A 16,010-nucleotide genomic window follows, 5' to 3' on the forward strand; every position below is an offset into this window, starting at 1 on the left:
CATGACTGATTAAATCACTGGCCTTTGGTGATCCGCTTAACCTTCACCACCTTTCCCCTCTAAGGAGGCTGGAGCTGAAAGTCCCAACCCTCTAAGCATACATTGGTCTTTCTGGTGAACAGTCCCCAACCTGAAGCTATAGGAGTCCCCAGCCACTGGTCATCTCGTAGCAGAGAAAACAGTTACCACCCTGATGATCCCATGGGTTTTAGAGGTTTTTTTTTTCTGTGAGGAAACAGGGAGACGAAATACATATTTCACAATATCATGGTCCTTAAGAACACTGAATCCCCAAATTAAAATATCCATTTTATTCTTCTTCCATTCTAATTTAGTGAAGGAGGAAATCTCAGGGTATTGTTAGAATATCTACTACTTGTTTATCTGTTAATCTCCTGTTTTAACAAAGGCAGAATAAACCTCAAGCTCACAGATTTACTCAGGCAAGAGTATCCAGGACTTAATTTTGTTTTGCATGACAATTAATAGTGATTTTTCCATTTAAGAAAATGGTACACTGATTCAGTTTTAAATTAAGTCAGTGTGATGATTAATTTTATGTGTCAACTTAACTGGGTTAAGGGATACCCAGATAGCTGGTAAAATATTTCTGTGTGTGTCTGCCAGGGTGTTTCCAGAAGACATTAGCATCTGAATCAGTAGACTGAGCAAAGAAGATCTGAGGGCAGCAGACATCCAATCGCTTGAGGGCCTGGGAAGAGCAAAAAGCAAATATGCTCTCTTTTCTTCAGCAAGACTTCCATCTTCTGCCCTTGGACACCAGAATTCCAAATTCTTGAGCCTTTGGGGTTGGGGCTTACACCAGCAGCTCCCCGGGACCTCAGGCCTTTGGACTTGGACTGTATTACACCACCGGGTTTCCTGATTCTCCAGCTTGCAGAAAGCATATTGCAGGATTTAGTCTCCATAATCCCGTGAGCCAATTCCCATAATAAATCCCTCTCATGTATCTATATATCATGTTGGTTCTGTTTTGCTGGTGAACCCTTATATAGTCAGTAAACATGAATACAGATTGACAAAATGTCATGAAGATACAACTGAATGATACGCTTAGGAAACAATCAAATTATTCTACCATAATCATGTGGAAAGCGCCTACAGAAAATGCCTACGTTCACCTGAATCATTCACAGCAGCAACCAGTAGACACAGTTTTACTGGACACTATGAGCTTAGCAATGTTCCAGGCTTTATATCAGTAACTCCATCTTGGGCTGCTACTCCATGTTAAACTGCTGATGAACTTTGAGACCCGAAAAGGAACTGTGAAAAACATTCCTTCACAAACAACCGTGCTCTCAGCACTACACAATACAAGTAAAACTGGTCCTAATCTTTACAAACACTCTGTATATAGGTTTTTCCTGAATAACTGATACAAATGTACCCTTCTACTACTGATTAAAGACTTGTTTAATACACCAATGAAATAATGTGACAAGCAATTTATGTAATCTAAATAAGTTCTTTTAAATAGCCCCCTTGCCCTTCTCGGGTGGTACAATCTCTGACTGCTAGCCAGGTTGCAACCCCCATTCCTGAGCAAATGCTAATTTAACTCTGACCTGTTGACCTTTTTGGGGGGGCACTAGAGGGGTGACAACACTAAGAATTTAGGTAATTTAGATATTATAAAGGGCAAGCCAGTACATATCACAAAATATCAGTATAACTCACTGTTTCACAAAAGGGGAAGACATAACAGTCATCAATTTAGGAAAACAATTGATATAGAGATTTTATGATAAGCTTTCTATTTAAGACACGTCCTTTTATGTAAGGTGATTTTTTTGGTGAAAATGTATCAAAATGCTTTAAATGTCTGTGTCTTCAGACACAGAAAGTAGCTGAAAGAGCTTGTAAAAAGTGAATTAAATGTTAGCCAGGCGCGGCGGCTCATGCCTGTAATCCCAGCACTTTGGGAAGCCAAGGAAGGCATATCACTTGAGTAGGAGTGCAAGACCAGCCTGGGCAATGTAGCAAGACCCTGTCTCTACCAAAAATACAAAAAAATTAGCCAGGAGTGGTGACGCGAGCCTGTAGTCCCAGCTACCTGGAAGGCTGAGGAGGGAGGCTTGGGCCTGGGAGGAGGAGGTTGCAGTGATTCGTGGTCATGCCACTGCGACAGAGTGAGACCCTGACTCAAAAACAAAATAAAACAAAAATGAATTAAATACACCTTCGTGATCACAAAAATATCTTCTGAACAATTTCAGTTGTGTAAAGAATGACATTCTTCCAGCTTTTCTTGGAACTAGGAAAAAGGAGCTTTCCATGTCTAGAACATAGGGACGATGAGCACTATAAATATATCTGGAAAATTTGGACTGGGTTGAAGGTGAATATAATGACCAAAAGGTGAAAAATCCAAAGATTTTAGGTTTATCAGCTTCAAATGGCCCAAAATACATAGAGCATAATGGATGAGATGAATGGGAAAGAGAATAATGGAAAACAGTTTTACTGTTTGTTAAACTTAACTAAAAAGTGAAATGGGAGACAGAACTTAAGTGCAAGGTTGATCATAAGAAGTAGAAGATCTCTGGATAACAGGCTATTAATATTAATCAGTAAACTCTTAACTACAGTACTGACGAACACCTCCAGAAAACACTTCCTTTAGCCAGTGTATTATACGATGATGATGTGCAATGGCCATGGCAAAGGGTTTGTAGGTCCTTCTTGCCCAGATGCAGCCACTTAAGCAGTAAAATAATGAATGGTATAAATTCAGCCATCAAGCCACTGTACACACATTAACTCAATAGAAAGAAGCACATTAGGGTCACCTCAGTAAGCAGTATATGCAGAAAATAACAGAAGTGAGAGGTGTGTCCACCCTGTAATCAATTTCTACAGGACACCTCTCCTTCAGGTTACTTACTACTCAGATACAAAATCAGGCCTCACTATTCTCTCCCTGGCCAAGCTGCTCAACTGACACCAAGTCCCTAAAATATATCTCAGGGTGCCAGACCGCATGCCTTCCAAATTATGTCTGGCACTGTCTACCAGATGTACCTAGAAAACCATTCAGGGCTAAGGATCCATGAATCACGTCAAAGAGCATGGGGCTAACGGATCACAGACAATGGCCCACATGTTACGGGGCCCACGACCACCCTCAACCCTGCTGCTTACACCACAACACACTTCAAATGTGCTACACAAATCTGCAATCCTCAACAACTTAATGAACAACTTCAAAGTACCATGTAGCCATCCGATGTGCCTGCACTAAGTAAGGCATTTCACTGCCTGTGTTGGCCTCAGCCTTCCCCCAAGCACAAAAACAGATGCAGGGTTAACAGTCAACTCCTCTACTCTAACTGAAATCCCTGCCACACTGTCAGAGACTAAGAATTCAGAAACTTCTTTGCAGATCTGTAGTCTCTCTATTCCAAGGTTAGAGAAGTTGTCACTGTTCCACCAGCCCACCAGGCTAAGGTACTGCTCAGCAAGTACTTAACGGTGCCACTGTTTAAAAAAAAACTGATCAGGAGCCACAGAAATAAACTTGTGCCTCATCAGAGAAAAACATCTAAATATCAAAAAGCCAAAGCTCTGTAGAAAAAAATCTATAAAATAAAAAATATATTAAAAAGGCATATGGGCCAGGCATAGCGGCACACGCCTATAGTCCCACTACTCTGGAGGCTGAGGTGGTAGGATTGCTTGGGCCTAGGGGATTGAGGCTGTAGTGAGCTGTGATCGCCCCATTATACTCCAGCCTGGGCGACAGTTTCAAAAGGCACATGGAACATACTGAGCCTTACGTATTAAGAAAAGACTTATTCAGCAAACTAGACTTAAAATTCATATGTGCATATGTATGTTGTGTATGTACATATAGACATATGCACATATACATACACTTACAAGCTCACAAATAGATTAATACACAGACACACAATTAATTAATTATAGGCACCAGTAATAGCAAAACTGCTAGCTTTTTAACCAAAAACCCACTTTTACATCCTGGGCACATAGCTAGGCTACACTTGCCTTCTTCCATTTCTCTTAGGTGTACCACAGAGGGGCCATGTTACAAGTTCCAGCCAACCAAACATAAACAGAAGGAACTATTCCTTCTCTTCATTTTCAGCTGTTGTATAACAAATTACCACAAATTTAGCAGCTTAAAACAATACCCATTTATTATCCTACAATTCTATAAATTAGAAGTCTGGGCCTGCTTAAGTGAGCTCCCTGCTGAGGGCCTCACAAGGCCAAAATGAAGGTGTTGGCTAGACTGGGCTCTTATCTGGAAGCTTGGGGGAAGAATTCCCTTCCTCTCAGATTCTTTAAGGCTGTGGGTCTAAGATCCCTATTTTCCCTGCTGATGGTCACCAAAGAGCTGATTTCTGCTCCTAGAGGCTGCCTGCATTACTACTCACACGGCCCCTCCCTCTTTAAACCAACAACAGCATGTCCAGTCCTGCTCATACTTCCAATCTCTCTGATTTTTCCTTCCACCACCAGCCAGAGAAAATATCCTGCTTTTAAAGGGCTCATGAGATTAGATTAAGTCCAATCATATAATCTCCCTTTTGTCTTACAAAGTTAAAAGTCTCAGGAATAACATCTTTTTAAATTGAACATTGCACCCACACTCAAAGGGGAGGAGAGTACACAACAGCAAGAGTCACCAACAATCGTAGCATTCTGTCTACCATATTCCTCTTCCAGGCCTGGCTTATGAACATCTCCCATGCTTGTTCAAACATATTCTTTCCCTTTGGCAACCTTGAAAACCATATGTTACAGATGGCAGAACTGATCCAGGGTCATCCTGAGTCCCTGAAGCAAATAACGGGAAATATAAATGAAAAAGACTTTGAGCAACAAAGTACCATTAAGACTTCTTGGTTAAGCCAAAGTATTAGGCCCTCTTGTTCAGTTCAGAGTAACACAACCAAGTCTACTGGTTGGAAATTAGGTCTAAAAAAGAATTTCCATCATAGAAATTGGCAAATGAAACTCACAAGAAAACAGATCAGAAGCCTATTAAGTTGAAGTTTTTCTGTTTTTTTTTTTTTTTTTTGGTTTTTGTTTTTTTGAGACAGTGACTTGCTCTATTGCTCAGGCTGGAGTGCAGTGGTACAATCTGGCTCACTGCAACCTCTGCCTCCCAGGTTCAAGCAACTCTCCCAGGTTCAAGTCTCAGCCTCCCGAGTAGCTGGGACTACAGGCGTAGGCCACCATGCCTGGCTAATTTTTGTAGTTTTAGTAGAGAAGGGGCTTCACCATGTTGGCCAGGCTGGTCTTGAACCCCTGGCCTCAAGTGACCCGCCCACCTCGGCCTCCCAAAGTGCTGGGATTACAGGCATGAGCTACCACACTTGGCCAGAAGCCTACTAAGTTTCTGAAGAAATTTCATTACTCAAATCAACCATGGATAGTGAAAAGCCTATGACTGTAAAACAATCCCCAAATTTAAATAAACAGGAAGTTGACTGAAAAGTTATGCCGTTCCCAAAGAGGGTACATTTCCCCTAACCCTCCTTAGACCTGGCCAAATATATACAAGAAAGAACAAAAGAGTTCTTCCCAGATTGCAGAGGCAGACTGTAAAACCAAGGAACTTCCTCTACCGGCAGGCAGGGGATTTCACAATGCCCCCTGCAGGATGCCATCACTGCTATGGACAATAACTGTCCTGACTCCCCTTCTCTCCTTTCCTCACTGGTATCATTCACTGTGGACATTATTTCCTGTATTTTTGTTTGTTTGTTTGTTTTTTGAGACAGTCTCGCTCTGTCGCCCAGGCTGGAGTGCAACGGTGTGATCTTGGCTCACTGTAGCTTCCGCCTCCCAGGTGCAAGCAATTCTCCTGCCTCAGCCTCCTGAGTAGCCAGAAATACAGCTGTGCATCACCAAGCCTGGCTAATTTTCGCATTTTTAGTAGAGACGAGGTTTTGCCATGTTGGCCAAGCTGGTCTCAAACTCCTCAAGTGATCTGCCTGCCTCGACCTCCCAAAGTGCTGGGATTGCAGGCATGAGCCACCGCACCCAGCCGATTTCCTGTACATTTAAAAGCATAGGCTATCTGCTTTATGTTTCTTTCAAGCATTATTCTGTGATACGGTTTGGCGGTGTCCCCACCCAAATCTCATCTTCAACTGTAGTTCCCACAATCCCCATGTGTCATGGGAGGGACCTGGTGGGAGGTAACTGAATCATGGGGGTGGTTACCGCCACACTGTTCTCGGGATAGTGAGTGAATTCTCACGAGATCTGACGGTTTTATAAGGGGCTTTTACCCCACTTTGCTCTGTACTTCTCCTTGCTGCCGTCATGTGAAGGACATTTTTGATCCCCCTTCTGCCATGACTGTAAGTTTCCTGAGCCCTCCCTAGCCATGCAGAACTGTGAGTCAATTACACCTCTTTCCTTTATAAATTACCCGGTCTCGGGTATGTCTTTATTAGCAACATGAGAACAGACTAATACATAGCTTGATATTGAGATATTTCTCAGCATTATAAAACTGCTTCCATTAGTATCTATGGGGAAAGGTTAGTTTGAATTATAAAAAAGATATTTCTATTTTTTATATATATCATAATTCAAAAAAAGGCAGAAAACACTGCCTAGAGGTCCTTCAGTGTCCTAAGTATCCAAGTAAACCTCCATGGAGCTGTGGGTTCTTCACAAGTATTACAGACAGCTTCTCCATATTCATTACTACCATATACAATTTGACCCAGGGGATGGCGGAGGGAGATTAGGGTAGAGCAACTACAACATCATATTTGGCATTTAGAAGTTGTACTAAATGTAAAACCTTTATAAATAGTGAAATTATTTCCTGAAGCATTTGTCATCAGCTAATGATTTAGTATAGCATGAAAATATTTTGTTGGTAGAATGCAAAAGACTTGGCAGGGTCTCACAATCATGGCATTTTAATAAGTATAGTTATAGCTCTCTTTAGTCTTTATTATCCATTGGATACCATGTACATCATTCTTAAGCTTTTAGGCTCCTTAAGTGATTATGGAAACAATAAATTCTAAACCAAAAACACTGAGAAGGGTTGTATTACAAAGTTTCAAAACTTCACATGTTGTCTCTTGCTGCCTCAACATTCATTCCCACATACGCTAACTGTGAACACCCCACCCAGGTAACCAGGTGCACAAGTTTGATAAGGTTGGCCCCTACCACAAGTTCACCTCTCTGTCTTCTTCTGATCACGACCTACCAATGCACCAATGCAACGCACTGTGAACTGCACTGAGCTGTGAACTGCACTGAGATCACTAGTAAAGGCACTTGCCCACAGTCCTTGCTCTCTCTGCTCCCACCTGTTTCCCACCTGCTTAGCTGATCCTGCTCTCAGAGCTGTCACCTCCACCCCACGTGTCCCCCCTCCTATCCTCCTGTACAGTGATTGTCATTCTAAGACATGTGAGTATAATAAACTCTGTTTTCTTGAGCCTCTCCTATGTCCCCTCTTGTGGCTACACCTCACTGAACATTACCTGAAAGAACACAGGACAAGGGTACAAAGGATTAAAAGAACGAAAAGAGAAAAAAGGAGGCCAAAAAATCCACTGACTTCTTACCCACTTAGCATCTCCCCTATCTGGCCTTAAATTGAGAAGAACTGCTCATCCCTAGAAAGCCCCACCAGGTATCCACCTTAAAGTTTGAAGCAGTTCTTAAACTCCATCTCCTCACCTAATTCTCATTATTCATTTATCAGTGTGTCCTGCCCTTCTCTCGCCGGTGCCTCAAGCTACTCCTCTGAAGAAAGCCCTCGGGTTGCTTGATGCCCTGAGACTCTGTATGCAGCACAAGAGGCTTGGCAGAATGGAATCTGCTCTGCAAGCTTCAGCTCCCTTCCCCTGAATATTAAACCTCTCCCTTCCACAATGACATCTGTCTCAAAACAGTCACCATTTGCCCCAACCAAGTCTTGCCATTTTCTAGGGTACTTCTAATTAATTTGCAGGTTACTTTAAAATTTTCTAAGTAGACTGAAACCAAAATTCATATAAACTCAATTTAAAATATTAAAGAATCACTATGGGGAAAAAAGCTTGCAAAAATATAGCTGTTTCAACAACACAAACTTCAATCAAGAGGACTCTCAGTCTACAGAGAAATCATTTTCAGTCACCACTTTCTTTTCATATACCCCACAGGCCCGTATCGTTGACTTCAAGCTCATTAACAACATTTTGTTTTACATGGTTCAAGTGATCCTTATTATGCAAGCATGGCACTCTCACAAGCATTATCTCATTCAATCCTGACACCTCCGGAAAGGTTTTTTACATTTGATTGCTGCTAAAATTAATGCAGAGAAGGCTGCATTTTGATCAGGCATCCTAAAGCCCAGTAACAGAACTGTTGGAGTGATTATTGTAAGAAACATCCACTTTCTCCTGATGACATGATGAATTTATTTATTTATTTATTTATTTGAAACAGAATGTCACTCTGTTGCCCAGGCTGGAGTGCAGTGGCGCCATCTTGACTCACTGCAACCTCCGCCTCCTGGGTTCAGGCAATTCTCCTGCCTCAGCCTCCTGGGTAGGTGGGATTACAGGCACCTGCCACCTCGCCCAGCTAATCTTTTTGTATTTTTAGTAGACACGAGGTTTCACTGCACTGGCAAAGCCGGTTTTGAACTCCTGACCTCAAGTGATCCGCCCGCCTTGGCCTCCCAAAGTGTTGGGATTACAGGAGTGAGCCACCACGCCCCACCCTATTTTTACTTTTCGAGGGGAGGAAGGGGCAGCAATTAGGAATTTACTTAAGAATCTGGTAACAGGCTAAGGGCATTCTCCCTCAGAAAAATGCATGTATAAAATGTGACTTATAATTTTATAAAATATATAGGCCCCTTGCAGCCTATTAGAGACTACTGGCTAAGAATGTGAAAGGGTACAGGTGTAGAAATCCTGGGTCAAGCAACAAGCCACAGCCAAGATTTTAAAGTCAGCAGAGAGTTGACTGCTTAGAGGCAATTAAGAAACTGAAAATCTCACTGAGATAAAGTCATAACTAATTAGATATTTAATCCAATACTTAGTAAGTTTAACATCTCACCAAATCAACAAATGCATGAAAAGATTTATGTAATGGTCTCCTGAGCAAAGCATCCACATAAAATACAGCATTCTGAAAGAGGAAATTAGGTAAAACAAAAAGACACAGAACACAAACATGATGAAATTTTCCCAGTTAAGGAATCTGAGTGTGACAAATAAACATATACCAGACTGTATCATAAAACCCAGCCTACCCAAATTAATTTTATCATTTAAAAAAATCAGAAAACACAATTTATAATAGGTATATTTCTGACTTAGTCTGTTCAGGCTACTAACAAAATATCTTAGACGGGGTAATTTATAAATAATAGAATTTATTTCTCACAGTTTGGGAGGCTAGGAGTCCAAGATGAAGGCACTAACAGATTTGTGTCTGGCTAGGGCCCACCCTTTGCTTCAAAGATGGTGCCTTGTTGCTGAACCCTCACACGGTGGAAGGGGACAGGGTGACCCCTTCAACTTCTTTTAAGAGAGCACTAATCCCATTCATGACTTAATCATGAGTGCCCTCATGACTTAGTCACCTCCTAAAGGCCCCATTTCTTAATACTGTCACATTGGCAGTCAAGCTTCAACATACATATTTTAGAGGGACACATTCAGACCTTAGCAATATACTAACCAACTCATTAAAAAAGGAGAAAGTATATCTTTTTGATGCAATAGAAAGTTATATGTTATTTATAGGCTGAACTGTCCTCTTAGATGTTGAATCAAATATAGAATACTGTGGTTAATCCTTTTACGCAAATAACGACTGTTATGGATTGAACTGTGCCCCTCCCAAAATTCATATTAAAGTCCTAATTACAACAGCTCAGAATGCAACCTTATTTGGAAATAGGGGCATTACAGATGGTAATTATTTAAGATAAAATCATACTGGAGTAGGATTGGCTTGCCCAATCCTATACGACTGGGGTCCTTACAAAATGGGGAAATTTGGACACTGAGACACACACAGGGAGAATGTCATGTGAGCATGAAGGCAGAGACCAAGGTGATGTATCTACAAGCCAAGGAAGCCCAAAGATTCCCAACAAAGCACAAGAGCTAAGAAGGCAGCCTCGAATAGATCCTGTCTCATACCTTCAGAGAGCTCATGGCCCTACTGGCACCTTGGTCTCAGACTTCAAGTGTGCTTGTCTCAAGAAGTGGGAAACAATGTATTTCTGTTGTTGAAACGACTCAGTTTGTAGTACTTTGTTACAGCAGCTCCAGCAAACTCATAAAATGACCTAATATATTTTACTTTATAATAGACTTTTACATATTGTAAAGCAAAATGTGTCCACATCATATGCATGATAGAGTGAATTTTTAAAAACACAGATTTTGTAGGAGCTTCATGTTCACTGGAAACAGCTATTTTTAACTAAGCTGCTGCCAGTTTAAAACAAGTGTAAAAAAATTGACATGACTTTTGTAAAATGAAATCTCAATATGAATAAAACTCACTAAAAGAGCAACACAAGATCATCTGCCCTTTATTACAGTAAAAAAAGAATACTTTATTCTAATTACACAGTAAATTATATCTTTATGAGCAATTAAGTAATGAAGTACATGAAAATAAGATGATCAATTTTTGGTATCATTATATATTTTCATGCTGAAAGGATTTTCTTCTCTAATAAATTTTACTTGGCAAAAGCATTTTTTTACCTCCAAATTGTAAATATATTGAAAATAACTGTCAGCAACAAGGTAGAAATAACCAATTCTAATACAAGACAACAGTTGTGACACATTTAATCAGAAATTCCAAGTACAAACAATATACTGTTTTATTTATCATCGCTTACTAACACAAGCAAAAAAGCTCAATTCCATAGAAAGAAACGTTTGCGTGAACAGACTCCTTCCACTTATAAACCCAGGCTACAGGCCAGATGCGGGGGCTCAGCCTGTAATCGAGGCGGGCAGATCACCTGAGGTCAGGAGTTCGAGACCAGCCTGGTTAACATGGCTAAACCCTGTCTCTACTAAAAATACAAAAATTAGCTGGGCGTGGTAGTGCATGCCTATAATCCCAGCTACTCAGGAGGCTGAGGCAGGAGAATCGCCTGAACACAGGAGGCAGAGGTTGCAGTATGCTGAGATCACGCCATTGCACTCCAGCCTGGGCGACAAGAGTCAAACTTTGTCTCAAATGAATAAATAAATAAACAAACAAACAAACCCAGGCTATATTACCCAGCACATCAGTTCTCAAAAGGAAGTAATTCTAGGTCTAAAGCTTCTCTGTAGATAACATCAGGTTCACAGACCTGATGGAAAAAAATGGCTACAAAAGTAGGACAGGACTATTTCTCTCATTTTTTTGTCACATGCAAACATTAACATGGGCTTTACATACTCTCCTAAATATACATATGCACAGAACAGTCACCTGTGCCTTAGACTTTCTAAGAGTGTGCTACACTAAATTATGGATAAGAGACTACGTGCTGCTTCACCTTTCAAATAAAAGGCTTTTCAGTAAAAGGAAGACAATGACGCAGTGATTCTGCATTTGGATTCGGTGTGATAAACAGTAACCGTATCGCATCACATGCCGACCTTCTCCAACCTTTTAAGTTCTTTCCTAACACCGTTTAAATTATTTTTTCTACACTTTAGAGCTACATAGAACTTCAAGATTTAGCGGAAATAGAGCACTCTATTTTTTAAGTTGGAAAAACTAAAAAGTCTAGCTTGGGTAACTTCTTCATAGCATAAGGGATAGTATTTTATACTAATAAAAATATCCTTTATGTCAATAACTATAATTTATTGAACACTTTTTAAGTGTGTTCTACACACTCGTTTCTCTTCACCTCAACCCTAAGAAATGGAAATTATCATCACTTCAGCAAGGACAGATTCAGAAGTTAAATACTCTCTCAAGGTCAGAAGCAGCAGAGGCAGGATTCAAATCTTAGCCTTTCCCACTCCAAAGCCAAGACTCTTAATTGCCTTTGAGGGCACTAAGCTTTGCAAAAGAAATCTTTAGAATCTAAGTGGAAAAAAGATGTCGTGTTGGTAAACGCAGTGCTGAGATATGCTGTAGAGAAGTGACCAGTAGAGCAATCAAAAAGGTTAGTAATATCGAAGAAGTCCTGCCAGAGAATTCCTGGGCAGCACATAAGCTTGGTTCTGTAAACCTGAAAGAACTTGCAGTATAAAGTTATTAGAAGCCTTCCAAACTACATCAACGAACAAATCACTTACTTTCATAAACATGTCTGGCAGAGAGGTCACAGATAACTCCAATTATAATAGAAAAGCAAAAATAATTACATTAAGAAACATTTTTACAGAAATAGTCTTACTTTTCTTGATTTCCTAAGTTGACAGGTATAACTGATTCTATAAAGGCAAGTCTGTGTGATGAAGATGATGCAGATGCGTGCAAACACACACACGACGGGAATTACATGCTGCATCTGTCGCCCTAAGTTAACCAAGGTTCTGTAAAACACAACCCTCACCTTTTCTGGATGTGGTTCATAACAAGGCTGCCACTGTGGTAGCCTAGGAAAAACCTCACTACTTCCGAGAAATTATGAGAAAGGTCATTAATTAAGGCTAACCTATGAAAAACTATTTAACACCAAATCATGAAAAACATTTCGCGGTAAGTCATCAAAATCCTTAAAGATCCCATAAATTTGAACCTATTTCAGAAGGATAAAAAAGTAGTAATCACACACATTATGTAAGAAATAGGTCACAGCATAAGTATTCGCTTATTTGCCCCTATGTAAAATTCTTTGAGTCCAATGATTTTAATTAGTAGAATCTAAATTAATCCGTTTTATTACAGTCACAGCTTATTAAACCCATAAAGAAAAATGGGCACATCCAAGATGCCAAAGATTTATTAAAAACAATTTAAAATACATGATGATTTTAAGTCTTCAACAATTTGGTTGCTGAAGGGAAATATTTAAGACCCGCAGACTGCTTGTCATGCCCTGGCCTCAAAGGAGTTTCACGACCGAGTTCTCCAGGTAAAAGTTAATATATGCGGGTCCCTAAAGGAAGACCCCAGCCTTCTATTCCTCTGGAGCCTGCGGGCGGCGGGGAAGGAGGGTTCTGACAACACGGTAAGGGAGAGGAGCGCAAACCGCCGGCCTCCGCGCCGCCACCCCCAGTGCGGCCACCGCTCATGCCAACACATCCCGGGACAGCCGGGTGCACCGACTCCGCAAGGTCACCCGTGAAGAGGCGACTTTACATAATCTCCCACCGCGCCGCCCGGGCACCTGCGCGCCGCGGCAGCAGTGCAGCCGCGGTCCCCTTCCTGCAGCACGGGCGCGAGATGATGCGGGGGCGGCGAGCAGCGCTACCAGGCAGGACGCCGGGGACCCGCGGGCAGGCAGCGCGCACCAAGCCGGGAGCGGGGGACCGAGGATGGACGCCCAGACCGGGGATGCCCCGAGCCGCCGCCTAGGCTTGCGAGGCGGGGCGCGGCCGGCGCGGGCGAGGCTCGGTGCCGAACTCCCCAAGCTGCCGCCGGACGGCCAGCGCCGAGCGCGCCCCTCGCAGCTTCGCCCCGGACTGCCCCGGGACGCACCTGCCGCGCGCCTTACCTGAGTGGCTTTATGGAACTGCTTCTTGAGGCCGGCCACCGACATGGTGCAGGAGGCCGCGCTGGCGGCTGCTGTGCGGGAGAGAGGCGGCGGAGCGGGACGGGAGGGCCGAGCGGGGCGGCGCGCTCGCTTGGCCGCCGCTGGTCGTGCCGCCGCCGGGGCTACGGGCGCGAGGGCGCGGAGCCTAGCGGGACACGGGCTCTTGCGGAGAAACACTCTGACGTCAAGGGCGGGTGATGCGGCCTCTTAAAGGGGACGCGGGAAGCCCCGCCCCAAGCGCGGGAACGCCCAGGCAGGTACTGTGGCGCGCGGTACCTGGATGCGGGCGCCGACTGCGGGGTTGTGGCTCAGCGGCACCCGCTGGCGGATCCCTAGTCAGCAGGCCGAGGACGTCCTCCTGTCCCGGGGTTGGTGTTCCTGCCCCCGGGGGCTGCGGACGGGTCGCTGCAGATTGGCAGCCCAGGCACCCGCAGGACTCAGGTGACTTGCTGGGCTTCCAGGTAGCCGCGGCGGCGCTGCCTGCAGACGGCCCTCCTGCCCTTTGAGCCTGGCCTCTCTGCGCCGCAGCCTGAAAAAGAGTGGCCTTCTATCTGGGCTAATGAATAAGTCATTGCTCCTTCTATGCCTTGCCCTGACTGCTTGGTCACAGAAAACATTTCTCTGCCCTGGTTTCAATATCCCTTAAGCCCATCTTACCTTAGGGAAAGTCACACACGCGTTTTCCCCCTTGTCTGATACAATTTAATGACTTAAAAAGAAGAACAGGAACCCTTAAGCCTGGACAGATAAATAGAATTGAAGTCTTACTACAAAACTAGCGTTTAATCCTCTGGTTACAGAAATGAAAAAGCCCAAATGTGATCTTGTTGTTATGCTTGTGGATTTAGGGTTTCCGGTCCGATAAAAATCAAAATATAATGTGAAAAAGCATGATACTAAGTTATATACAGATACTTCATATGTAACCAAGGAGGTATGGCTGGCTAAAGTGAAACTAATAGATGACTTGGGAGCAGAGCAGCACTAAATGCCTTCTGTGCTCTGGTACTTAACCAAGTCTGGCTTTTCTAGGACTGAGGAGGTGGTCAGAAAGAACTTAGACGCTGTCCCCGTATGTGGACCAAAGTGATAAGAAGGAGAAGCCAAGATGGGAGAAATTGCCAAGGATGTGTAGAGACTGCAAGGCCAAATGGGAGTCCTAGAAATACTTTTTCTGTCTCCGCAACTCCTGCAGCCTGATAGGAGCCACAGACCCATCCCCACTCTTCTAGGCACTGCAGCTTGGGCACAGGGTGAACACCTGCTACAAAAGGGTCCTCCATCCGTAGAGCTACCAGTCATGGTCCTTCTTGATAATGTGAACTGACACACACAAAGGCAGAGTCAAGCAGTGGTGGGCACTGGAGCAGTAGAGCGCATGGACTAGGGGTGCAGGCTGCAAAGGGAGGCAGATGAAAGGAGCTATTCTCCAGTGTGGTAGCCCTTACCACTGTTCATATACCTTTCCCTACATGGCAGAATTGCACTTTCCAAACCTCTTGTTAAGTGGAGGCATGGTTACAAGTTTTGACTAGAGGTTTAAGAGGAAAAGTGACTGTCACTTCTGCAGAAGCAATATGAGATGCCGCAAAGCTTTCTTTTCCTCTGCCACAATATTCTAGAAAGCTGTGGTCTGTCAGCCAGTATCCAGAGTGAGACTAAAGCAGTGCAGAGTCCCCACCTGACGTTCAATGGGCATGTAGCATCAGTGAGAAACCTGAGTAATTTTAATCCACTGAGGCTCTGGTTGTTAGGAATAAACTTTTTTCTCTATGTTTCCAATTTTTAAAAGGCTACCCATTACTTGCATAATAGAAAAAAAAGTATTTTATAGTTAATTTTTACTACCAGGTCCCTGATCTGAACAATAAAGCATTTTCATAAGACAGGCCTTTGTTGAAGCTGCCAAAAGATAGAGCAATTGATCTACAAAGTGGAAGGGCCTGGGATGGATAGGAGCTCTGTTCTCTAACAGTGAAAGGTGTGAAATGGGGGCCTGAATTGCCTCCTTGGAACTTTGAATACTTAACTGAGCCCTACATTATACAAAAGGCAGTTTCTATCTTTCCCTGGTTCTTCATCCACCAACTTGGAAGTCTCATGCTGCTTAACTTCAAAGAAACTACCTTGGGAGAAAAAAACTACTTAAGGGCATTACATTAAATCCTTTGGAAACCATTGATTCAGTCGCCCAGGCATCCTCTGCACCTCATCTGATAGGTTTGGCTGTGTCCCCACCCAAATCTCATCTTGAATTGTAACTCTCACAATTCCCACGTGTCGGGGGAGGAACCCAGTG

The 16,010-nt window shown here is 43.0% G+C and overlaps 1 protein-coding gene across 1 annotated transcript in view; it reads right to left on the reverse strand.

Moving 5' to 3' along the window:
* Positions 1–13,895, reverse strand: part of SH3GL2 (SH3 domain containing GRB2 like 2, endophilin A1) — a 219,430-nt gene extending 205,535 nt beyond the window's left edge. The window contains exon 1 of the mRNA XM_003822609.5: positions 13,673–13,895. Coding sequence (XP_003822657.1) covers positions 13,673–13,717 — 45 coding nt within the window. The 5' untranslated portion in view covers positions 13,718–13,895. The remainder of the gene's footprint in view (positions 1–13,672) is intronic.
* Positions 13,896–16,010: the final 2,115 nt, after the last annotated feature.

Source organism: Pan paniscus, chromosome 11, assembly GCF_029289425.2.
Source record: "Pan paniscus chromosome 11, NHGRI_mPanPan1-v2.0_pri, whole genome shotgun sequence".
NCBI classification, from domain to species: Eukaryota; Metazoa; Chordata; class Mammalia; order Primates; family Hominidae; genus Pan; species Pan paniscus.